General features: G+C 44.0%; 1 protein-coding gene across 1 annotated transcript in view; it reads right to left on the bottom strand.

The window, feature by feature from the left end:
• The window catches only part of St8sia6 (ST8 alpha-N-acetyl-neuraminide alpha-2,8-sialyltransferase 6), a 134,792-nt gene extending 109,879 nt beyond the window's left edge, over positions 1–24,913 (bottom strand). Inside the window, exons 1-2 of the mRNA XM_057787672.1 lie at positions 24,591–24,913; positions 23,997–24,095 (exon numbers count right to left, since the gene is read on the bottom strand). Coding sequence (XP_057643655.1) covers positions 23,997–24,095; positions 24,591–24,691 — 200 coding nt within the window. The 5' untranslated portion in view covers positions 24,692–24,913. The remainder of the gene's footprint in view (positions 1–23,996; positions 24,096–24,590) is intronic.
• Between the last annotated feature and the right edge of the window lie 1,104 nt (positions 24,914–26,017).

The following is a 26,017-nucleotide window of genomic DNA, read 5'->3' as shown; positions in this document are numbered from 1 at the left end:
GGTCTAAACCACGACTGCTAAAAGTATATGTGTTGATGTCCTGTATCTATTACGTCAATGTGAACCATAGTCGGAGCAGAAGCCTTATGGATATAATAGAGCTAAAAGGAGCTCATTAAGACAACCCTAGACTGGCATGACTGGAGTGCCATGAGGAAATAACCCTGGGCACAGACACAGAGGGAAGGCGATATAAAGACACAAGGAGAAGGCAGCCATTAGTGAGCCAAGGAGAGAGGCTGGAACAGACCTTACAAGAAGCTTCCGTTCTGGTCACCCAACCCGTAGTGCTTTGTTACAGCTGCTGAAGGAACTAATGCAGTCTGCAGCTGTACACCCAAACCTGCTCACACTCATTTTGCACCCTGATTTTGTCACCCCTCTCATGGATGCCCTTAAACCACACCCCATCCTCAGATCATGGGTGAAGGCTCAGCTATGCCCTACTTTCTGTCTATGACAGTCTTCCGAGTGTTTTCTCAGACTTTGCATCCTTCCCCTTTTGGTCTAGTTTCTGATTAGGGCTGTTCACATGCTAGGCCAGCTGACTCCACACAGACGTTAAGTTGTGGTATCAGGCCAGGATCTCATAGTGTTGGCACCTACTCAACCAAAACACCCACTTCACAGGACAGGAGTCTGGTACAGGACCTGGACTCGGGCCTGTGGTTCTCCAAAGATTTAATCATTGAGGTGACTATCCCAGAGGGCAGCAGCCCAGTTACAAGCCAAATCTTCTCTACTTTCCAAATAAGACCCCATCTCTCCGCTCATTTTGGAAACCTTCCAGTGGGTTTCCATAGGCTGTAAAAGAGCGCCTGAAGCTATTCTCAGGGATCTCCATTTGCTTGCTAACTACTGTCTGCTTTCCCATCTCAGGTTTATTGGTCTTCAGTGGACATCACGGAGTCAAGATATACTAATTAATTCTGCGCAGCCATGACCAGATACATGATAGAGGAAATAAAGAGAGGAAAGGCTTCATTGGCTCATGACTTTAGATGGTTTTAGTCCATCACAGCAAGGAAGGTGTGGCAGAACGGGTCAGTCAATGGTGGTGGGAACTGGTGGAGGAGGCTCTTCACATCTCCTCTGACCAGGAAACAGAGCAGCAGAACAGGAACCAAGGGCAGTAACTTTCAGAGGTCCATCTCTAGAGCTTTATGCCCACCGTTCAGGCCTCACCTCCTAAAGGCTCCCTGAATAACACCACCCATGGGGAAACCATGAAGGAGCCTGCAGAGAACACTTTTAATTCAAGCAACACCCCCAGGCACTCTGAAAGGGTTTTGTCTTAGGGTTTTTATCACGGTGAAGAGACATCATGACCATGGCAGCTCTTACAAGGAAAACATTTAATGAAGAGGGCTCACTTACAGTTTCAGGGTGCAGTCCATTATCATCATGGCGGAGAGTGTGATAACATGCATGCAAATGTGGTGTTGAAGGAGTAGCTAGCATCCTAAAATTTGCAGGCAACAAGAAGTCAACTGAGACACTCCTGAGTATAGGAGACCTCAAAACCTGCCCCACAGTGACATACTTCCTCCAATAAAGCCATACCCACTTCAACAATGCCACACCTCCTAATAGCTCCACTCCCTATGAGATTATAGGGGCCAATTACATTCAAACTACCACATGTTTCTTTCTCAAACACACCCTGTCCTTCATGCCCAGGCTTTGAGTCTCTGGTCTACGTGTGAAACTTTACAGCACTGAGACTGGATTGACTCCGCTGACTTCCCTCCCTCAGGTTTCTCGCGTTCTGTGCTTGGGCAGGTTCCCAGGGCAGACCTTGCTCTGGGAGGTCACAGCACACGCTGCATCTTAGTCCTCACACAGGGGTGGGGAGCCCTTACTGAACAGGGAGGGACACTCCTTCAGGAGCAGGTCACTGACCCTGCCACTCTGTGACTCTGTCATAGACTCATAAGATCCCTAGAGATTAAGTAATTGATGTGCTCTACCGCCGATACCGCGGAGTGAACCTGCAATCACCTCCCTAAAGCGAGAGGAATGTTTTTCCCCCAAATGGAATTAGGTCCCACCTGCCCAGCTACTCTCCTGCAGTCCAGGCTCTAAGATAACAGCCTGGCATAAATATCTGCCGAAGGGATGAATGAAGTCATTAATAACCTTTGACTGTGTGCTGGAGTCTGTGCTCTGCTGGGAAGAACATTTCCAGAAGAAAAAGGGAAATCACCCCTTTGAGTCTGGGTGGAATTGTTTGGTCACAAATCATTCTTTCCTTAGGGGACTGGCTTTTAATGAAAATCACAGCGAATGAGGTAGACAGGCTTGTTCCCTGGGCCTGTCTAAAAGGACAGAGCGGTTACACACAAAGCTGGTACTCAGTGAAGCAATGGGATCTCGGAGAAACACAGTCACTCAGCTTATGCTTCTTTTGCAGCAGGAGAGGGCTACCGGAAGTGGACGCCAGAAACACAGCCCTGACCTTTAAGGACTTGCAAAGTTTTTCTGAAATATCCAGAAGTCAAGCAAGGTAGCTCTGACTTCCCAGGTTCATCAAGAAACCAGTGCTGAGCCCCCAAATGCATTCTGGTGAAGGTTGTGCCAGGTTGCATGCAGGAGATGCAGATAGCCCTCTGAAATGTCCCTCTCCCTGTGGGCTGTTCTGTATTCTCAGTTGCTGTTCCCCATCTGACTCATTAAGTCTGACTTCACAGTCAGGAAGGATTCAAAGATTCCCTAGGCTGATCAGCCAGCTCCAGGATGACATATGGCACCTAGACCAAGAGTCCTCACCCCACATCTCCCCCAGGACTCCCGTTCCTGCAATTCTAAGTCATTTGTGATCACCAAACACCTCCCTCAAGACCCCATAGATGCCTTGGGCAATTACCCCACAAGTCCCATGGGCCATACAACTCAGGGTTGTTTCTCCAACCAGAAACTCAAGAACTGGAGCACGGCCTCTGACATTAGTACATTGCTTAACTCTGTGGCCAGGGCCAGGTGACCAGGACTTGTCTGTGTCCTTGTTTTCATTGCTGTGAAATAGGAATTTCACTAGTCCCACATAATCTCACTGCTGGAAAGATTGAATGATGTCATGTATACAAAGCCTCAGAAACCTGGCAAAGAGTCAGAGCTCAGTAAGTACTAACCCTGCCTAAGTCCACTGAGCTTGATGCAAAGCCCTGGGCATCTCAGGATTGCACCTCTGAAAGCTGAGTCTCCATCTAATGAACAGCAATTTAGTCCTGACGCAAATGGCCTAGAATTGTGGGAGGAAATGTAAGAAACTGGAATGGGGGATGTTCTGGATAGATTATGTAAACTTGACACAAACTACAGTCATCTGAGATGAGGGACCCTTCATTGAGAAGATACCTCCGCAAGACAGGACTGTAGGCAAGCTTGTAGGGCATTTTCTTAATTAGTGGTTAATGGAGGAGTGCCAAGCCCATTGTGGCTGAGGCCATCCCTGAGCTGGGAGTCCTGGGTTCTATAAGGAAGCAGGCTGAGCAAGCCATGGAGAGCAAGCCATTAAGCAACTCCCCCCTCCACGACCTCTGCATCAGCTCCTGCCTCCAGGATCCTGCCCTGCTTGAGTTCCTGTCCTGCATTCCTTCAGTGAGGGACTGCAATGTGGAAGTGTAAGCCAAAGAAACCCATCCTCCTCCACTTGCTTTTTGGCCACAATGTTTCACCACAGCAACAGAATCTCTAAGACAGGGCAAAATGTATCATCTCTGTCCCACTTAAGGATGCCTCTGTATATTACTTGTGAACACACTGGCTTTCATTTAGACCTCTTAAAAAATACTTAAATCTTCTGCATAGCCCAACATCACAGTATTTGTTTAGATGTAGTAGTTGCTGTTTAAACCCAGCCGCACAGGCACATACAATAACATGACGTTTGTATACTCACAGGTATCCTTATGTAGATGTGGTTATATTTTTCTCTAAAGGTTCCTGTGCACACTGAATATAATCGCATGATTGACAATATTTAGTGTCTTTACAGTGGAAGCGTCAGCAGGAGCTGGTTTTATAATAGTCACATCTTCCCAAATAGGTCCTTTAAATTCATCTACACTCAATCCCAGCTCTGCCCTTGAGCCTCAAGCAAGGGCTGATCTGCTCCTTATTTTGAATGGTATTCCATGTGAGGATCCTTTCCCTTAGCATGAGTTGTCTAAAGTCTATCTGTCTTAAGTCTTTCAAGCACTGGCATGTAGTTTTACTTTTCTTCTACAGACATCTGAGAGTGAATCTCATGACAAGTTTAACATTTTGAAGATACTTCCAACCTTAGTCAAATTCACTGCACACGGGCCTTTCCTGATGTCTGATCTCAGGTGAGCAACCGCTAAGCCTCATGTTCAACCTATGTCTGTCATGCCTGCAATGTAAGCCAAATAAACCCTCTCTTCCTCCACTCCTCAGTGTGCTGATGCAGGTGAATCGGCATGGGAAACAGAGATGTACCCATGTGTTGGCTCATTCTCCCAAGGGCAAGAGTCCATTGGCACTCAAAGGTAGCAGAAATACAATGGCTGCTTTCCTTCAAAGTGTAAAGGATACAGGTATGGATAGGCATCTTCATCCATGTAACACCGATTTAACCCTACCTAGAACTGAGTCAATGCTCTTAAAAGGAGTTCTAGCTGCGGTTCCAGTCCACAGTGGGCATTTGAAGAGGGGATTACTATAGGATCTGCAGAAAACGCCCATGGTTTTCAAATAATAAGACATAAGAATATATTCCACATAAGAGTATTGATTTTTAGTCACTTCTGTAATAATTCCTCAAATATAAAACCTTGCTTCAAGGTCTCAGGGCCCCATGGACTCCTGAAGACGACATGAAGCTACTGGGCCAAGACTAATTTCATTGTGGTTCCAGAACTGGACTGTCATCCTCCCTTCACCTCCAGGTCTGCCCTTTCTGCTCTAGATGTGTTCCTTTCTGTGATCCTACCAAATCGTTTCCTTCCTGAGGTCCAGGCTCAGCATCTCAGCTAGGGAAGGAACTTCCCAGCATCATAGTGTAATGCTAAATACCATTCTAGAAACTAGTACCTCACTGGAGCTTTGATTTGCATTCCCCTTGTGACTAGTGATATTAAACATTTTTACATGACCATATTAGACTGTGTGTATATGTGTGTGTTCTTTGGTAAAATATTATTCAAACCTTCTGTCCTGTTTTTCAATGTTGGGGCTGAAACCCAGGGCTTCATAAGTGTTAGGATGATTTTTTTTTTTTTTAGAACTCAGTAGCTCAAGTTGATCCTGTCTTCATGTCTCCATCTCCCTAATGGTGCGATTTATAGGTGTGTGCCACATCTGCCCATTTTTAAACTGAGTTGTTATGCTCATGTAATTGAATTTTAAGAGCTTTTTATATATTTCGGATACATGTCAGTTAATAAATAAACATCTTACAAGGATTTTCTACCAATCCATAGCTTTTTTTATTGCTATATGTTGAGTCATGGAACATTTCATTTTGGTGAACTGAAAACCATCAACCTTTCTATACTTTTAGTTTTCTGTGTAAAAGTTCTAGCTGATCCAGTATCATTTTATTTTGCCTAAGTCTATGTTGCATGTACTTCTTTAAACCTTGTGTGTGTGTGGGGGGGTGTATGCGTGTCCGTGCGTGTGACTGCAGACACATATGCCACAGCATTCATGTATAGCAATCAAAGAACAGACTCCAGTATCAGTCCTTGCCTTCCACCTCCTCTTTGTTGTTTGATGCTGTGCACACTACCTGGCTGGCCCAGGGGCTCCAGGACTTCTGTCTGCCTTCCTGTCTCAGCACAGGAGGGCTGAACTACCAAGCATCCGTCTTTATGTGGGTTCTGGGTATCTGAGCTGAGACCCTCCCACACAACAGAAAATGCTCTACCTACTGAGCTGTTTCTCAATTTGAAATATATAAATATACATATATATATGTATATATATATAAATACGAAGTAAAAGACAAAAATCACTGCTTTGGTTTGGATGTTTCCCCAAAATTCATGTGTCGGAAACACAATCCTCAAAATCCTCAATGCAAAGGTGTTGGGAGATGAGGCCGAATGACCCAGCTGGGGCAGAGTCCTCGTGGACAGGTCACTGTCGGTGTCAAGGGAGTAGGTAAGTCATAATGAGAGGGGAAGTGACAAAAGCAAGCCCCGCTTCCCACTCCTCCTCCACCCCCCAGCACAGCTCATCCCCCCCCCATCTCCCTGCTTCATACCCACACTTGCCCTTTACTCTCCACCATGAATAACACAGCAGGAAGTCCTTGGACTTCCCAGCCTCATGAGGTATCTGTTCTCTCTCTTTTTAAAAAAGGGGCCTGATTTCCTTATGACTTAAAATGGAAATGTATCAGACAACAATTAAGTTGGGTTAGTAATTAATGGGTGATGCTAAATGCTGTTTTTCCCCCTTCTTATTTTATGCTTCTTTTATAAACAATCATGGGGGAATGGGTGAAGCACTTTGGGAACTGGAATTGTAGTTGCACAACTTACAATGAGGCTATTTTTGAAATTCTGAAAGTCTTTAAGCGCTTTTAAGTCTTTTAAAAAACTTTTTATTTATTCTTTGTGGCTTTCACATCATGCCATCCAATCCCATTCATCTTTTCTTCCTTTCGTATCTACCCTCTGCCCTTGCAATCTCCCCTGCGGAATAAAATAAAATAAAACTTAAGAGAACAGAAAAAGAAAAATCTCACCATAGAAGCTGCAGTGTGACACATGAGTCACACAGTCAACCCTTAGTCCTTACATCTTTACTTGCAAGTGCTCGCTGCAAGAGTCATTCATTGGTCCAGTTCAAAGCCTCTATTTATGCCCAGCCCCCACTAGGACTCCTCTTGGATATCCTGCTGTTTCCCTGTGTCACAGATATACTGCGACTTTGGATTGACCCCTTCATGTGCTCCAGCAGATCCTAGATGGGGTGGATTGGGAGAGGCGAACTCAGCCCTGGTTCTAGGCTTGCGTGGTTGCAGGATTGGTCAGCCAGCCAGCTCTCCCTTGTTCTCACCATCAGGGTGAACTCTCCAGCATTGCCCCCAGCTAGTTCATCCTAAGCAAGGGGTGGCCTGGTTCCCCTGTTCCCCTGTTCCCATACCTTCCTGGCCTACTCACTCTATACCATGCCTATATCACCAGTGCTGCTGCCATTGAGGGGCAGGTCCAGTTCTCCCTAGTGTGGCAGCCAGTGAGGAGTGGGGGCAACTCTGTGCAGCCCTATCCTCTCAGCCTTTGAGGGTAACAGGAGCCACGACATCAACACAGACCGTGACTGCCACAGGGCCATGGACCCAGGCAGCTTCCCAGACCACAAACATCACTATGGCCCCGGGTGGCAAGCAGGCCAACCTACCTCAGCCCACTCCTCAGTGGTTTCACCTCTTTAGATCTGCCTGTCTCCACGGAACAGGAACCATTCTGTCTCTGTCTCTGTCTGTTGTCTGTCTGTCTGCCTCTCCCTCTCTCTTAATCTTGTACTTCACCATGTATTTACTCACCATAACAATGCCCAACCGCCATGTTTTCTCCTCGCCGCCCAGAGCAGGCCCTCCCAGTAGGCACATCTGTCTCTTTCTCCCTCTCAGTCTTAATTGAGGTGTCTATTTTTTATAAATGACCAAGTCCTTGCTATTCTGGTACAAAAGCAGGAAACCTATAGACGTTTATATCATTGCGTGAAGTGATCCAAATGTGCCACAATTCGTTGTTAAAAAAGGACTGTCCTCTCTCCATCATCTGGAAATCTCACTTCCAAAGGTGTTAATTCATTTAATTAATTTCACGTGAAGGACTCTGTCATACCCAATAAAACACATTTATAAATAAATAAATAAATAAATAAATAAATAAATCTTGCCTGAAAGTTCCACATTTCAGATTATCCCTGACCAGCATCTGTATTCTGATTTTAATTGTTTCCATAGAAAAGGGCACATGGAAGTTTTAATGTTTTATTGTCCCTAATAATTATTTATGAACAGCGGATGTTCATATTACATTGGGGTCTTCAACAGTATTTTATTTTCGGGGCTGGAGAGATAGCCCCCGGTGGATAAGAACATTGGCTGCTCTTCCAGAGAACTAAGGTTCAATTCCTGATGTAGGAGGGTCTTCTGTTTTGTGTTGATTTCATTGGTTAAATAAAGAAACTGCCTTAGCCTTTTGATAGGACAGAAAATTAGGTAGGCCGAGTAGACAGAACAGGATGCTGGGTAGAAGGCAGTGAGGCAGATGCCATGGCTCTCCAGCCCAAGACAGACGTAGGCTAGAATCTTGCCAGTAAGCCACAGTCATGTGGTGATACACAGATCTATTAGAAATGAGTTAATTAAGATGTGAGAGTTAGCCAAGAAGAGGATGGAGATAATGGGCCAGGCAGTGTTTTAAATTAATAGTTTCTGTGTAATTATTTCGGGTAAAGCTAGCTGGGTGGCTGGATGCAGCCCGCTCGCCTCATCACTACAAATTCCCAGCACCCACATGGCAGTTTTCAACTGTCTGTAACTCCAGTTCCAGGGGATCTGACACTCTCACATAGACACACTTGCAGGTAAAACACCAATGCACATAAAAAAATTAGCACAAATGGAGAAAGTCTTATACAATATTTAAAATATTATAAAATCAAGATTATTTTCAGGGTTCAACTTTTCATAAGAAAATAGTCTAAGGTAAAATGTGTATGAGTGGTGAGCATGCAGTAATGATATACTATAAAATCGAAAAGTTTATGTGGATACTTTCTAGTTTAAAATATGCCATTTTGGTTAGAAATAGTATTCTACCAGCAACCCAGCATAAACCAGAGTAACACAGACATTTTTCTCTGAAGATGCATTCTTCATCACTATGTATCTAAAGTTACATTTCAACCAAAAGTTTCTAGTGATATGTGGCTTCTCAGAGAGTTCAAAACTCAACAGAAGCAAGTAAGGCTAACACACTAATTGATTGCTAGTCTCTAAGGTTTTTCTTTTTAAGAGGAGATGGGAAAACCATGGAAGAAAGCTTTAGTTGGGGAGGAAGGGATCAAGTCAATATAGAAGGAGACAGAGAAAGAAGGGACAAGAAAAGAACAAAGTTATTTGATAAAGTCTGAAGGAATCATATTATTTTATAGTTACCTAAAGTTATATAATGCAAACAAGTATTATACACCTTAAATGGAATTATGCCACTTGGGCTGACAATACTCTCTCAAGAGCCATAGACTATCTAACCAAGCCCCTAGATTTAAGCATGAGAAATCTCTGTTGTTGGTGAGGCTTCACCAAAAAACTCCTGAAGCAATGTACATTATTGCTGTTGCCTTTGGTTGCCTCTCCATGGTTGAAGGTAAGCCCCTCTTGCTGAAAACACTATACACTTCAAAATCAGATTCTAAAGATCTGAGCTGGAACTAACCTGAAAGCCTCCTTTCTTCCATTCAGTTTCCATAGTACAAGAAGGTGCTGTGAAAGATGCCAAGGGCGGGAAGAAACCAATGGCCCCATCCAGCTGTGATGCCTATGGACCACAGCAAGGACCAGCATGCCAAGGCTAGCCATGGTTAGAAAGGTCATGGGTCTCAGAGGGGAAACTTCTCATGTCTCACAGAAAAGTGTGGCTCTCACCCCACAGCACAGAAGCTTCTCTTTCCAGCAAACAGAGATTTTTACATTAAACCCAAATGAGTCATAATGCAGAGATCAACTGATCATGGGGGCACGGCACAATTCCCAACAAATCATCTGTAGCACAACTCCTGCACCTACAGATCAGGGGACATTTTCGAAGAAGTCAGAAAAAGATTGTAAGGACCAGAGGACAGAGAAATCAGCTGTGAGATCGTGCCTCCTAGGAATGGAAGGGAAGTTCCATTCACGACAGTTCAATAACATGACTACTGAAACAAGACCTGAACTGTAGTTGGTTGTTTTTACTTTTACTTTTTGGCTCTTGTGTGTGTGTGTTTGTGGGGGGGGGGTTCACCACCCAGTTCCCAAATAAATACACATGGAGACTTATTATTTCTTATGAATGCTCTGTCTTGGCTTGACTTGTTTCTACCCAGCTTTTCTTGACTAATTATCCTGTCCATCTTTTGCCTCTGGGCTTTTACCTTTTTCTATTTCTATATATCTTTACTTCTTACTCTGTAGCTTGCTATGAAGCTGGGTAGCTGGGTGGCTGGGTGGCAGGTCCCTTGTGTCCTCCTTCTCTATCTTCTCCCAGATTTCTCTTATTTATTCTCTCTGCCTGGCATCCCCACCTTTCTCCTGCCTTGCTATTGGCCGTTCACCTCTTTATTAGAGCAATCAGGTGTTTTTGATGGGCTAAGTAACACAGCTTCACAGAGTTAAACAAATGCAGCATAAAAGAATACAACACATCTTTGCATCATTCGACAAATATTCCACGGCATAAACAAATATGACACATCTTAAAATAATATCCTACAACACAGAACAATGACAACAGCAAACATGCAAACTCAAAAGGAGAAGATTTCATGAGCTCCCACTCCAAGACAAAACTATAAGCAACTAATGACTGCCGAGAGGGACAATTAATCTCTCTCAGGGATAAGCACCCTAATTAGTTATCCAATACAGGGTGGTCAGCCCTGAAATTAGATACATATCAGCACTAAACAGACTTAGCAGTTTGTATACACACACACACACACACGTACACATATATAATATATATGAGGACTTCATTTTGAGACTGTGGTTAAAAGGAACAGAAAGGGCAAAGTGACATATTAATTCCATGAGAGTGTGTGTGTGTGTGTGAGTGTGTTTCCCCATAAGAAATTATTATAGAGATGAGGTGTTTTCTTGACTGTGTGGGTATGTGTGGGTACAGGTGTGTGCGCATGTATTTATACATGTGTGTGCATGTGTGTAAAGATTTAAAGTAGACTTTAGTACCTTTCTCCTTCATTCTTCACTTTGTTTATAGAGATGTGGTCTCCAGCTGAATCTGAAAGTCGCTGACTTCAGGTTCTAACTAGTCTAGCTAGCCTGCTTGCCCCAAGGACCCTCTGTTTCTACCCCCTGAATAATGGATTACAGGTAGCTGCCACCTTTGCCTGGAGCTTACCTAGCTTCTGGGGATGCAATCTCCAGTCCTTGTGCTCGTGTGGCAGTGTTTTACCCACAGGACCATCTCCGCCGTCTCCGAGATATGAGTCTGAACTTCCAGGGATTGATTCATCCTCTCCAGCAACTATGAAGTTATTATATTCACATGCAAACTAGAAACCTGGTTTTCTTGTCAACCATATTTTGCCATGTAACTCTCATCACATCTCTGTCTTGCATCATTGAGTGATAAAGATTTAAGTCCATTATGAAGATGAGGCAACAGGACAAATTCCAGCATGCTGCTGTTGTAGATCAGAGAAGAGAAACAGTCATGAGACAGGTGGACTTGGTAAAGACTACACAGTATCACTGTCTGCGAACGAAGAGCATTCCTCAAACATGAGCAGTACTTTGGCATCCCCCAAAGAATCATGAGTATTGAGTGAATTCTCAAGTCAAAAACACAAAAATATGTCCATAAGATTAATGTGCAAATAGTAAGACTATGTTTATAAATAGGAACATGTTTCATTCTCTCAACATAAAAAAAGCACATAAGGCATTATCAGGGCGGCAGAGACTGCTTGGTCAGTAAAGCCCTTGTTGCACGACTTGTGGATCTGAGTCTCTGGCAGCTATGCATAAAAGCCAGGCACAGCAGCTTATGTGTTTGATCACAGTGCTTAGTTGGAAATGGGAGGGGATCTCTGGCTTCTGGCCATTCAGACGAGTCAAATCAGTGAGCTCCCGGTTCAGTGAGACACCCTATCTCAAAAGCTAAGATAGAAAGCAGTTGAGGAAGATGTCTGATGTTAATTTCTGGCCTCCATGTGCAGTTCATGCCTGTATGCCTTCACACATCTGTATGCACACACACATGTGTGTGTACATGCACACACACATACAAATGTACATTAAAAAAGATACCATAACAGCAAGTTTGGTAATTATGCATTGTATTCCAAAAAATGTATAATCTCTCTCTATATATATGATCTCAAAAAGGAATATACAAAATACTACATCTTCCAAAAGCTATCATGGGAAACTGTCACCTGTGCCCCAACTAAGGGTCCAGAAACCAGTGAAAGACTTCAATCATTTGCAAAAATAATGATCTGACCTCAATTTCATGGAATTTTGTAGCTTAAAAAATTATATGTTAAAGAATTATGGTGTACTTTACAATGACAACTAACTAGCAAGGTAAGATAACACAATTACCTTACAACCACTGCAAAGGAAGAGGTTGTGCCCTACAAAATTATCTTCAGAAATAATTATAGTCATGGATATGAATGTTCCCAAGAATTACTGACAGAGTATCTGGAGCCTGTATAAATCATTCACAGTGCTTGGTGAAAAACATTTTGTTTTTTTAAGAAATGTAAAAGTACAGCAAAGACAGACTTAAGTGTCTTGGCAGGCCAACATCCTAAGAGTGTACCAATTAGCACACTTCAGAACAGCCATCTCGGATGTTTGAATCAAAACTATCCCCAAAGGCGTCTATATCTAGGACCTGATTGTCAGCCCATGGACTTTTGAGACATGACTGGATCATAAGGGGATTAAGGCATCATAAAATGGACAGGTAGAAGGTGAACCCGGCTGGAGGAAGCAGATCACTAAGGGGCAAACCTTTGAAACATCCGTATTTTCCCAAGATTTTCCTCTGTGACTATGTTCTTTGTGGCTGCCAAGAGCTGAGCAGCTACGCCTCACCAGATCTCCACCATGCTTCTGTGTCAGGCCTGGAAGAGTAGAGCCAAGCTGACCGTGTACTGAACCCTCCGAATCGTGAGCTGAGAAGTCTTTCCTCTTTTACATTGTTTTTCTCAGCTATTTTGCCAACAACAGAAGCCTAACTCACCATCATAAGGACAGATGAGACCATAAAACAAGACATCAGGAAGAAGAGTCCTTCTCTGCCCTTTATCCCCCAAACCTCAGGGACTCTGGAGGGGGGTTCTCTTTCTGCTTCAAATGAGGTACCCAAGTACTACAATGAGGTACCTATGCCCACAGTACCTAAAAATCGACAAAACACAATCATTGCACCTAATACACATTTCTTTCCTTTCTTCTCTTCAAGTTCTTTGTTAGTGCCCAGGCCTCTGTTCATTACCTCTGCTGTCAGCCAATAATCTTTCAACATGTCTGTACTTCCCTCAACATCCTATCCATCCAAGAAAGCACTTTCATGACTCACAGCTAACCAGGGATTTTAGTCTATCAAAGTCATCCCAATCCCTGTTAGTTCAAGGAAGTGACTATTAATGGACCAGTGAACTAAGGAACACAACCACAGAACACAGAGTCAGTTTGGATTAATAACAGGGACGTTTAATAGCCGCGGCTCTGCCACTCATGTGAACAGAACTGTCTGATGACAAACTGTTTTCAAGTCGTGGGAAAGCATCGCAGTGCCTGTGTTGAAAGCAGCACGCTCCATCAGTACAGTCGGCCCCGCCTATCTGTGGGTTCCTACAAGTCCCACCAACCACAAATAGAAAGTATCTGTGGGAGATCTGGGATGGGGGCTCACATGGGGATGAGTAAAAGCACTTGCTACATTGAGTAAGAACCTGAGTCTAAGTCTAAGAGCTCCCACAAAGTCCAGATACATAGCATGCACATCTGCAATCCCAGCACTCCTTTGGGGAGATGAGAGCTAGGGACAGAATCCCCAGCAGCTTACAGGCCAGCCTCACATGTATAGTAGAAAAACAGCAAGAATGACACTCTCAAATAAGGTGAAAAGTGGAGACTTACGCTCAGGTCTGCCTTCCATATGTATAATGCATCAGGTGTGCTTACACACACACACACACACACACACACACACACACACCATGGAGGGATGAGGAGGGATGCGCCTATATTAAATGTGCACAGGGATTTTTCTTGTCATTATTCTCTAGGCAACTCAGTGTAACAACTGCACACGGCATCTTCATGCATTGCACAATCTTGAGTCATGGTGGGGTGGGCATACATTGTGCAAAAACAGAAGCTGGGCATACATTGTGCAAAAACATTACATTTCTGTATAAGCAACTCGAGCATCTGGATTATGATATTCACTGGGTTTCTAGGAACGCATTTCCCTTGGACACCAAGGGATAATTATAATGAAGTTCCATAAAGTTCATATTTTCGACTCCAACAGCCTCTATGGACAGATGGTCACAGAGATCCCATTTCTTCATGAACTCTCTCTCTGCATCCACCCACTGACAAAGGAGAAAACAGCAGAACATTCCTCCCTAAAGCTCCTCTGGCACTCCTGCCATGGGTGAACAAACCTAGAGAGAGAAGCCAGGAGGGAGGGCACCCCAAACTCTAAAGTCTGTCTGGGCCAGCTTCCTGGGACACATGATCAGAAATTTTTGCAAAACAGGACAGCTTATATAGAGACACAGAGGTCTAAGGACGGACATGAAAGAAGATGTCTGACTCAAGGGCACGGTGAAAGCCACATCCAAACTGGAATAAGCAAGAGATACTTATGAGAGGAAGGTAAAATTGAGTAGAGAACAACAAGACGAGGAGGCAGAATGCAAGACCCCAAGCCTTCTTTTAAAGGATTTCAGAAGTCAGATTCAAGAAAACTTTAAAACATGTTGAATGTTAAAAACTAGAACACATTTGTGTCTTTGCTTCTCATAGCAAAGAAGCAAAGACACAGAAGTGAAAAGGCTTTGCGTTCTTGGAAGTGAAATTGAGCAGCCTCATCTGTCTGTGAGGTAGGGAAGGGTGATGCTTCTAGTTCACGCTTGTGTTCAGTGTTCTACAGCCTGCAGTTATGATGCCAGTTTGAACATATACAATAAAATGTCAAAGCAAACATTATTACAATTTTCAGGATATAACAATAGAGGGTAGACGGTTAGCGATTTTTTTTCTCCTCTCCCAAACCATTTCTGTTCTCGAGAAGATGCACAAGTCTACCCAAAATGACAACCCCAATGATGGGTGGCAACTCTCAGCTGCTTCGGAGATGCATTTCCTTCAGGGAGAAGACATGCCAGTCTATTCATGAGCTGTGGGGATGAGGCACACGAGGGAAGTGCCAGCAGGAGGCGTAAATTTTACCTGTGAAACAGAGCGAGTCCTGAGAAAAAATGCTAGAGAGGCTGAGATTCATTTCCCACCCACTGTCGGCCTCGCTTTCCTGCCCAAACCAGAAAGTCAGGCCACTTCTCCCACGCAAGGAGGGATATGCTTCCTGCAGCAGGAAAAGGGCTGTTTGGGGGCTAACCAGACCAAACGGTCACTCCTTGCTCTCTTTTTATATCCCCTTGAGAGCATGCCACAATTATAACATATTATGTTATGTATTAATTATATTAATGTTATAATGTTGTTAATATATATTACATTATACAACAATAAAGTCAGGGAAGGAATTAGAGAGGAAAACCACCAGTTATTACACCTGGCATGTGAGGGTGCTGTCAGATACACACAGAACTGGGGGAGTTGAGTTCAATCAGGATTTAAGCGATATTTATCACGCACCATTCCTGGCAGCAGCAGGCATCTGGGATCACGCAGGAACACATGCATGTGACAGGCCTTAGAGCATGACATGACTATAAAATGCAGTGTTGGCCTCTAGAATTTACAAGCTCATAATTAGCGAATTATTTCATTATATTTTTCAAATTCATACTTTTAAAATTTAGAATTCTACTGGAAAGGTTTGTGGCTCAAACTTGCGTTGGTATATGCTATAAGAAGAGGGCTCTTGATTAAGAGCAAGAGGCCCTACTGTCGCTGGCCTGGTGACAGAATGACAGGGAAAGGCTTCCTCCTTTGGGGACACATAAACTGAAAACAAACTATTAAAAGTTACTGCAAAATCCTATAACTACATTGTAGGGACAGACCGTTGCAACTACAAACAAACTATTAAAAAATACCACAAAATCCTAAAACTACGTTGTAGGGACAGGCAGATGATTTTAAACTGCTGGGAAAGTCAAACTTTTGAAAACTATTTCCTGTGAGAAACAGAAGGAACGTTTAGAAAGCCGGTGTTTCACGTTCTCAATAAATCCAAGTACACACAAAATAAGGGCTATGCGGGGGAGTTCAGCCTATAAAGCATTGCGAGAGCCTGGTCTTCAGCACACAGTGGGCTGGGTACAGTAGTGTGTGCCTGAAATGACAGTGAGAAAGCAGAGGCGGGAAGACTCTCTGCGCTCACTGGGAAGCCAGCCTTGCTGAATCAGTGAACTCCAGCTGCAGCCAGAGACCCTGCCTCAAAAAACTCAGATGGGGAGTGACTGAGGGAGACATCACACACCAACCTCTGGATCCCACACACACTTGCACACACATATGCAAACACAAAGGAACACACACACACATAAATAATATTTTAAGAAAAAAGAAGAATAAGACAAGCTTTCTGTGACAAAAATGGTGGTTATGACACAGCCCAAAGGAAAAAGTAATAAAGAACAAAAATGTAATCCATTTACTAATTTAAATGGGACAAAAATGAGAGTTGATGCTATGGATTAATAATTCAGTAGCACTGAGAACACATATGAGACCCATCCCTGGAGGCAAGGCAAAGGGCAAAGAAAGCAGAAATGGGAAGGAGAAGTCAAGGGACCAACATGGAGCAGAAACCAGTTGCAGATATAGGAGGCAGAAAACGATGAGCTGCACCACACTGCACCGTACCGAACTGCACCATACCGCACGCACCGCACCGCAGTGCACCACACTGCACCATACCGCACTGTACAGCGCCGCACCGCATCGCACCACCCTGTACCCACAGCTCAAGCACACAGGGAAATGCCTGAAACAATCACACACAGAATTGCAAAGGTTTTTCCCCCCTAATTTTAAATTAGTTAACCCTGATGCCTAAGGAGAGAGACAACATTAATCTAAAGAAAAGAAAACAGCGTAAACATATCACTGTGAAAGATTTGGGGTTTTGGTTTTTTGTTTGTTTGCTTGCTTTGTTTTGTTGTGCCTTTGGTGTTTGACCCAGTCTCTTGTAGCCCAGGCTGGACTTTAACAGGATCTTCCTGTCTCCCTTCCCAAGTGCTAAATTACAGGTGTGATACCACATCTGGCTTGTGAGTTTGGGTTTTGTTTTGTTTGCACATGTGTCTGAATCGTGGGTGAGTTTCTGTGTGAGTGGGGGACCTGAGTGTGTGTCCAGGCAAGCAAAGGCCTGAAGTTGACATCCAGAACCTTCCTCAAGAATCTACTCCTTATTCATTAAAGAAGGACTTCTCACTCAAGACCAAAGCTCACCAATTCAGCTAGACTGTCCAGTCAGCTTGATCTGGGAATTCCCTGTCTTTTCCTTCTGAGAACTGCAATCGAGGCAGCCAGCCACATGCCCATCTGACACGTGAGGTCTGGAGACCCGGACTCTGATCCTCGTGCTTGCCCTCGTGCTTGCACAGCAGGCAGCCTGTAGGTTTCTTGTCAGGATCGTCCAGCTCTCTCAGAGCTATAAGTCAGAAAATATTAAACAATGTCTACAAACCTTTAGAAAAGGTTCTTTTTTTAAAAAAAAAGTTTTAAAAGAAAAAGTGGCAAGAGCGCTTGTCGACATTCACACAGCCTTAAATTCCAAAACAATAATCAACTACAAGGGTTGAGAAAGAAATGAAGTGAAATTGCTATCCAGGAACTGAGTACTGGGTTTCGGGGAGACTGACGGGTACACCCCATGACTAAAGGTGTTGGAAGGTTTGGCCAGCTGACCAAGAAAGAAATAAAAGCAAAGAAGAAAAAAGGAAAGCATTATTTAAGATAACATAATTCAGGCATTTACAAGGCAATCTAAATGAAGCTTCTAGATTTTTAAACAATAACCGGATTTAAATTAGAAAATAATTTTCAAAGAAGAAAGCATTTATGTAAATAATAGCAACACTAAAAAGCCCATGTCTTATGTTGCATTCTAAAACAAGCTCTAATAGATCAGTTTAAGTACACTCAAATGAAGTCATTTAAAACTGGAGCTACATACTTTAGCATCGAAGAGAAGGTAAAGATGAGAGACACAGCAACAGGAAGAATGAAAACATCTACAGATGTAGATGAAGCAACAGCAATCACAATTACATGTTAATAAAAGCTATTATTATCCATAGAGCATAAATCTTATCATGTGATATACATCAACTTCTCACAAATAAGAAAGAAAACAGAACAACAATGGAAATATAGTTGACATTAAATGGTCAATTTAGAAAAGAAAAAATATAAATGTTAGAAATCTAGGACAATGAGTAAACAAATACAGATTAAAGCATCAATTTTGCCTCTTAAGGATGAAGTTTTAAAAATGGAGGTGGGGTCAAACTACTTCAAAGTTAGAGTCAGCTGTCCCTCTTGCACACTGCTAAAATTAGGAGCGCCATTACGAAAGATTGGCGGGTAAATCACAGCGGCGTTTCAGATGCTCTGCAATGAAGCACCTCTGCTTCTAGGATGTTGGCCAAATAATCAGAGGTCTAAACACACTCAAGGTACATGCCAAAATCAAAGATGATAAATAACCCACATAGCAAAAGCACAAAACAAGTACATTAAAGAAACATCTCTACATTTAGTACTGGGCCTCAGAAAGTAGGAAAAAAGTAATTATATCCTCAATATGCTATATCTGCATAATATATATGTTGTGGAAGAAAAATAATTATATCATGATAGTTCCAATGTGTTTAATGTTGTCACACTATACCAAACACACACGCACACACACACACACACACACATACAGCAAAACTGCTCGATATATTCATGTCAACACACTAGGAAGGAAACAAAATATGAGTAGTAGCTATCTTTTGAGTGTTGAAATGACCCTGAATTTTTCTTTTCTGTGTATTCATTTAAAACATGTAAAAAGTGTTATCAGAAATACCCCTGAGGGTCATGTGTGAGAAAAAAAGAAATAAAATTTATGTCCTGGCAATGCATGCATGGGCAGCCCGTTTATGGCAGTTCTGCTGAACGTGCCCATATTGGGTTTTATGGTCTAAGTTGATGAGGACGACTGACCAGGTCTCTTCCTCCATGTGACTAGGGTAATAACATAATTATGTCTTATGAACTCTGCCTCCTTCTGGTTCTCAAACTGGCACAAGCCAAGCATAAGGCAAGGTCACAATAGCCAAAAGAGAAAGGTCACTAGAGTGAGCAGCAGGGTAGAGGTGAAGTCCCAACACTCTGGAAAATCCATTACCCAGATACTTTGGGTGGACCAAGACAGACACCAATAAACCAGAAAGTCCAAGAAGCCACAGGACCCCAGCTGATCGCCACTGATGTTGAAACACCAGTGAAGGCTGCTACAAATGGGTACCAAACCGCACTGAGCAGCTCTACAGTTCCCGTGAAGGATTCTGGGAACTCCAGGTCAGCTGTCACAGAGGTCTGAGTTAACCATTTACTTTCTCATTTCTAATAATTGACTATTTAGGAAATCACTTATTGATACTGCAGCAGAAGTATACTAGATTTCTCTTATGATAAAGATGAAATTAATATGATTGAAGAAAATATTATTTTTTAAGAAAAACTCATCTTAAAATTTTAAATTAATACTGCAAAGAACTAGGAGATAACAGAAATGTTTTAAATGTTATTGCAAATGAATGCTCTTATCCTCAACTGAGAATTTATTTAATATTTGCTTGGCTAGTTTTAATTATGTGGTGTGGGGTGCAGGGATCTGTACATGGGTCTGTGCTTGCGAGTGCTGGAGCTCACAGAAGCACCAGATCTCCCAGAAGCTGAAGTTAGAGGTGGCTCTGGGACACCCAAAATGGGTGCTGAGAACCCAACTGGGTCCTCTGCAAAAGCAGTACATGCTCTTAACCACTGAGCCACCCTTTGAGTCCCTAGAATATATGCACTTATAATATGCACAATACATAATAAATATAATTATTATATATAGATAAAGTCTAAATACTATATATTAAAACTCAAGAAATGAGTCTTTGGCTAAGAATATAACTCAGTGGTTCAACCTAATATGTATGAAGCTGTGAAATTAATTCATAAAATTATAAGTAAAAATATTTTTTGAAGTAAGCCTAAAGCTGCATTCAAAGGAAAATTCATAGTATTAAATATTTTGTTTGTAAGGGGAAAGGGAAAAGCACATAACAACTCAAGCCTGCACTTCAAGAAACTGGAAAAGAGGGATAACAATTTTAAACATAAAGAAAATAGAGCACAAAGATGTTCAAGTAGAAGCAAGTCTAGAAGCTCGTTGTATGACCCCAAAAGCCAAGGACAGGCCTTCACAAAGTTTATGTGAGAAAGAAACAATTCATTGCTGTATTTTGAAATTTTTTAGTATATTTTCTTTTCTGTCTTTAATGCCTAGCCTTCTCCTCGTCAATTGGAAATATCCTCTGGGGGCATGGAGAACCTGGGGAGTTTTTACTGAAGGGAGTCAGACAACAGATCTTGCCGCAGTTCCCAGAGAATTGTCCAGGTGGCGCTCATTTACCTCTTTCGACAGGAAGACCTCACTGGAAAGACATTTCCCAGCCCCTCCCTCTGCTTCCCATAACTTACCATTAAAGCTTACGCTTTATCAGGGCTGAATTTACATTGGGGCAAAAAGGGCGGGCATGGGCTCTGGACTAATGAGAGAAGCTTGGACTGCGGTCCCGACAACACCTGGGTGAGTTCAAGGTGTCAGTGACAGAAGAGGGTTCCCACCTCCCCCAGTTGTGGCTATGGTGACAGACGCCAAGGTTCCGATGACAGACTAGGATACAGCTGAAAGAAAACCTTCGACAGATGCTGGAGAGACAGCTTCAGGAGGCTCTCCGGCTGCTGAGCCTCCAGCAAGGGGAATGCCAAAAGAGCAAGAAGGGGCCACAGGCTGTTATTATAGAACTGTCACTGACAGCAAGAAGGACACCAAGTAGAAAAGGGACTGGGTGGTTGATCATCAAACAGAAAAAGGAATTACTTTGGATGTAGAGGAGGTTAGGCATTTCGTGCTCCAGAACTCCAGCCTCTATGGCCCCTGCCCTGTCTCTAGATATCATCTTATAGTGACCAGCAATGATAAAAATCACTGTGAAGGGATCTAGCAAGCCCGAGCATGGCAAACATTGTTCTGCAAGGTCTTGCCTTTCCCTCTTTCCTCTTCCTTGTTTAAAACCACTAGATTACATTTTTAGAGCTAGTCACAAAGGTCGATTCACTTTTGTGGCTACTTACTTCTCCTGAGGCTGACCACCAAGGTCCAGTTATCAAAATACTGAAGTCCAGCAATCAAAAGCCCCCATTTGGATGCCCTAATTAACCTATCCCATCCAAATTAAATACCTCATCCTAGCATGGGGTTTTCGTCTCTTCTCTATCCAGAGGCAGCCCTTTGTACCAGAGGGACAAATAGCCCTTCCCCTTCTCCCTTGTTCTTTTCCCCTTCTCCCTCTTCCTGTATCTCCTGTCTTTGTCTCTTGTTCCCCGCCCTTTGTCTCTGTGGGGTAAATAAATCTCCTTTGTGCTAAGAACTTCTTGGGGTGCCTTGTGTTGATATTGGTCCTTTCACGCTGAGTATGTATTTCAAGAGAGAGCAGACATCATGACAATGAGATACTTAAATTGTCACGAGCACGCATGTGTGTGTGCACGCATGCACACACACACACACACACACACACACACACAAACCACTTTGTCCAGTCCAGCACCTCTAGAAAACACACACAGGAGTGAGTTTGAGGATGGCCTTTTTTTCTCCATGTGGCCTTGGTTTGACTGCACAACTCTATGACATCAGGAAATTAATTTGTATGTTTCAGTTTCTTAATCTATAAAATGAGGATCACCATTTCTTTTAGCATTTCGAAGGCATAGATGAGTTAATGAATATAAAATGCTTAGGTCAGTGTCTGCTGCACAAGAAGCATTCATGTCATATTGGCTAGTCTTATTATTGCTAACATCAGTAATAAGGAAGAACCGACCAGCCACTGAGAAATGAAGAAATAGCAATTTCTCTGTATAGCCAAGCAGTAGTGAATTGAAAGTTGCTTCCCCGCTCCATGAATAATAAAAATCATGAATGAGAAAGATATAAAATAGATCAAAGGACAAAAAGGCATTTTACAAACACAGCAGTCTGGCTTAAATGAAAGAATCTTAATAAAATGGACCACATTCAATAAAAATATGAATTACCTATATTAGTTCAAGAAGTATGCCAAATAGAAGAGAAGGATGCCAAAAAAATAAAAATTCATCAGTGGCCTCAGGAAAGACCAGGGCTCGGACAACTGCAGGAGCACATACATGCTTTTGAACTTCCCAAAGGGAAGACCCGGGACAAGCAGTAGCTGAATGACTTGCAGACTGAAGGCCTGCCCCACCTCAGTTCATAGGGAAAGTTTCACCTTCTACGCCAATAAAGCTGACCAAAATCGAGCGCCATAGCAGTGTTTTTCTCAAGTTTCTTTACTCCAGGATTTCCTATGCCTCTAACAGACTATGGATTCAAGTCAAGTGTCTACAGCAGGCTGTAATACTTCCTCCTCACCAGAGAGTTTCTTTTAGGTACTTCCAGATCTTTCTGAGGGTCAGGCCCAGAGCCTTGAGGGAAGGCATGTCCACTCAAGCAATCAGAAGATTAAGGTGGACCCAAGAGCCAAGAATACACAAGAGGACGAGGAGGAAAAGAGACAGAAAGAGAAAAGGGGACGGTACACAAAATCGCCACTGTAATAGCGAAGCAGAGCAGGGCACAGCACGTAATGCTCGTGGAAGCAGAAATTGATTCAGACTTTCTAGGAAGCAACTGGAAAGAAATGTGATGTGGGCCGACAAATGCACGTTCACTTTGCCCCAGTGATCTACCTTTCTGTCTGTCCTCATGAAATGAGTCTAAAATAAAGATGAAGATTTACATACAAGGATGGACTGAATACACTGTCTCCTAGCAAACAAAACAACGTGAAACTAGGGAAGCCTTTAAGTGAGTAAAGACGAAAAATTTTTAAGTCGACTACAGAATATTAATCCGGTGAATAGTAACAAGTAGCGTTGGGTGGGGGGAGGCGGGGGCAGCAAAATCGTGTCTGGGTCTATGATCCTTTAAGGCAAAGGACGAGGCACAAATTGCAAAGCACAATCTCACACGTACTTTTTATATGTAGGAAGTAGACATCATAGGAGCAAAATATAAACCAATTCCAACCTGAAAATATCTAAAATATTCATTTCTTTTACATATTTCCCCTATGTCTTTCTGCATTAAGTTGTACTATTTCTATAACCATAAAAATTAAATATCCAATAATTTCTGTACATAAAATATATTTATACAATAAGGAAAAAAATTAAGTCCTCATTTGTCCTGGACAAACACATTCACAACACACAGGAAAACTGCATTTCTCCAAGCCTGAGCCTCAACACAGATGCATTTTAAAGCACAGAAAACAGCACACCAACCAAACCCCTCAGTGAAGACAGGCAAGTGATTTCTCTGGGGTTTTCCACACAACATTATCTACGGAATTCAGCACCCAGCTTTTAAAGTATGGCTGTTTTTTAGTGTCTTGGTTGAAAGAATCCTGACATGGAGGGATGGGTTTTCAAAGATTGACGTGCATGGAGTCTCTCTCTCTCTCTCTCTCTCTCTCTCTCTCTCTCCCTCCCTCCCTCCCTCCCTCCCTCCCTCCCTCCCTCCCTCCCTCCCTCCCTCCCTCCCTCCCTCTCTCTCTCTCTCTCTCTCTCTCTCTCTCTCTCTCTCTCTCTCTCTCTCTCACACACACACACACACACACACACCTCAGTAGTGTGGTCCCAGGCAGACCACTCAAGCGAATCTCACTGGTGTAGCCCTGCCCAGTCCTTGTTCACCCGCCCCTAAGAGCCCTGATACCTGTTCCTGGTGTGAGGTACTGAGGTGACCGGGCTCCTGAGTGTCCTCAGCGTTACCGAGGTGCCGGGGGTGGTCTCTCTGCTTTTCTCCACCAACAACCTGCACAGCCAGTGAGAAAACTAAGTTATTACACCACCTTGGGAGCCACTGACTGGCAGGTTGGACATTCCAAACATAACCATGGCATCTTTGAGCACCCTGACTCATGGGATGGATCCCCAATCTTGGAGTTAGGAAGGAAAAAAAACCTTAAAACAAGAAAACAGGGAGCAGAATGGGGGAGTCCTAGAGCCTGGAGGAAAACCTCGACGGCAGGTTCCGCTCCACAGCTCCCTCGCCCACAGAGACGCTGTCTGAAGCCCTCCCAACCCGAACGGGTCCCTTTCCACTTCACATCATGACATCCAGCTAAGTGTCTTTTTTCAGGCCCCCGAGCCCTACCCCACCCTCAAGGAGCCTTTTGGCCAAAAGTCTGCGAGCGAGCAGTCAGTCACACAAATCTGAGCCGGGGCTCCCCGGGAAGCAGAGCCCAGCGCGGCGCGGCGTGGGTGCGCGGGACCTTGCAGGTGGGGAGAGCTGATGCCGGGGAATTACCTGGAGCGGGCGGGCGTGTCCGGCGGGCGCCAGAGCGGACGCAGCAGGAGCAACAGCATCAGGCTGGCTACCAAGGCGAGCAGCGTGCAGCCTGGTCTCATCTTGAACCACTGGCGCCCTCGCAGCCAAAGCTGCTTGGGCGAAGCGCAGCGCGGGCGGCATCGACTCGCCGCTCCGGCCGCTGCGGCCGCCGCCGCCGCCACCGCGGCCGCTGCCACGCACACCCCCAGCGTTCAAAGGCGGTGGCGCGGGCCCGTACTCTCGGGGACTGCCCCGAGCCCAGCCTGCAACAGGGTTGCCGAGCACTGAGCCGAGGAAGCAGCGCCCCGGCTCGTTCACTTCTTCCAAGCCAGCCACTGGCCGCCGAAGCTCGCGATCGGCTAGCCGATGACGATCCTCCGAGCTAGCCGCCTGTCCTCCCGGAGGCGCTCCCAGGCGCTGCGGGCTCTGGTCGCTGCAGCCGCTGCTGCTTCTGCCTCCAGCCGCCGCCGCCGCCACCACCGCCGCGCGGGGTCACCTGAAGGTTGGGGCACGAGCTCTCAACTCTGCGCTGATTGGGCTCCAACTTTTCGGCGCTCTCACCTTCGCCTGAGTGCGCCCGTAGCTCTTCGGAAGCCCAACACGACCTGCCCAATTTCACTGAGACTGCTCCGTTGCTGGGGCCCCCCAGCTAGGACCTAGAGGGCTGAAGAGGAGAGTAGAAAGGACCTGCTTCAAAAAGTTTGCAAACGGAGCAGCTAGGCTGGATCCTCCCACGTGCCTGGAAGCTACCAGGGATGTGGTGGTGTTTGAATAGACCTTGGCATAGCATGAGGGAAATCACCTTCTGTCGATGAAATGCAGATTCAGGGTGACAGCTGACACCAGTTACCGGGAAATCCGCCTATCTTTGCCCAGATCCACACCTCCCTGCTTTCTAAGAGCTGTTTTATTGGACATCTTCGGGTTGAGTACTTTGTATTATCGATGACCATGAGATTGTGTAGCACTATAAAGGCAAAATTGAATAGTGATGACAGGGAACCTATAGCTCTCAATATCTGAAATATTTACCACCCTATTAATTTCCAGAAAAACGGATTTGCCTACCGCCAATGTGGACAGTCTCTGCATTTTGAATTCTTGCCTAACCCAGAACCCAAATTGAAAATATAATTAATATTAGCTTTTCAAGCCAATAACAGGGAAATACATCAACCAATCAGGCAGCCAACCCATCACACCATGAAAATAAGTCAACTATAGATGTAACCAAACAGATGTGCCTGCCCTACTAAGACCCTTTGTGCTTGCCTCCCAAAAGCTTGCTGCCCCTACTGGGCAAGTGGTCCCGGGCCTCTTCTGTTTCAAAATGCTGCCAAATTCATGAATCCTTCTTATTTCAAGTAAATCGCTGAAATTAATTTGTATAAAATATTTCTTTTCTC

This window comes from Chionomys nivalis, chromosome 13 (assembly GCF_950005125.1).
Source record: "Chionomys nivalis chromosome 13, mChiNiv1.1, whole genome shotgun sequence".
In the NCBI taxonomy this organism is placed as follows: domain Eukaryota; kingdom Metazoa; phylum Chordata; class Mammalia; order Rodentia; family Cricetidae; genus Chionomys; species Chionomys nivalis.
Note: the sequence above shows the minus strand (reverse complement) of the source record. Positions and strands in the feature narration are given on the sequence as shown.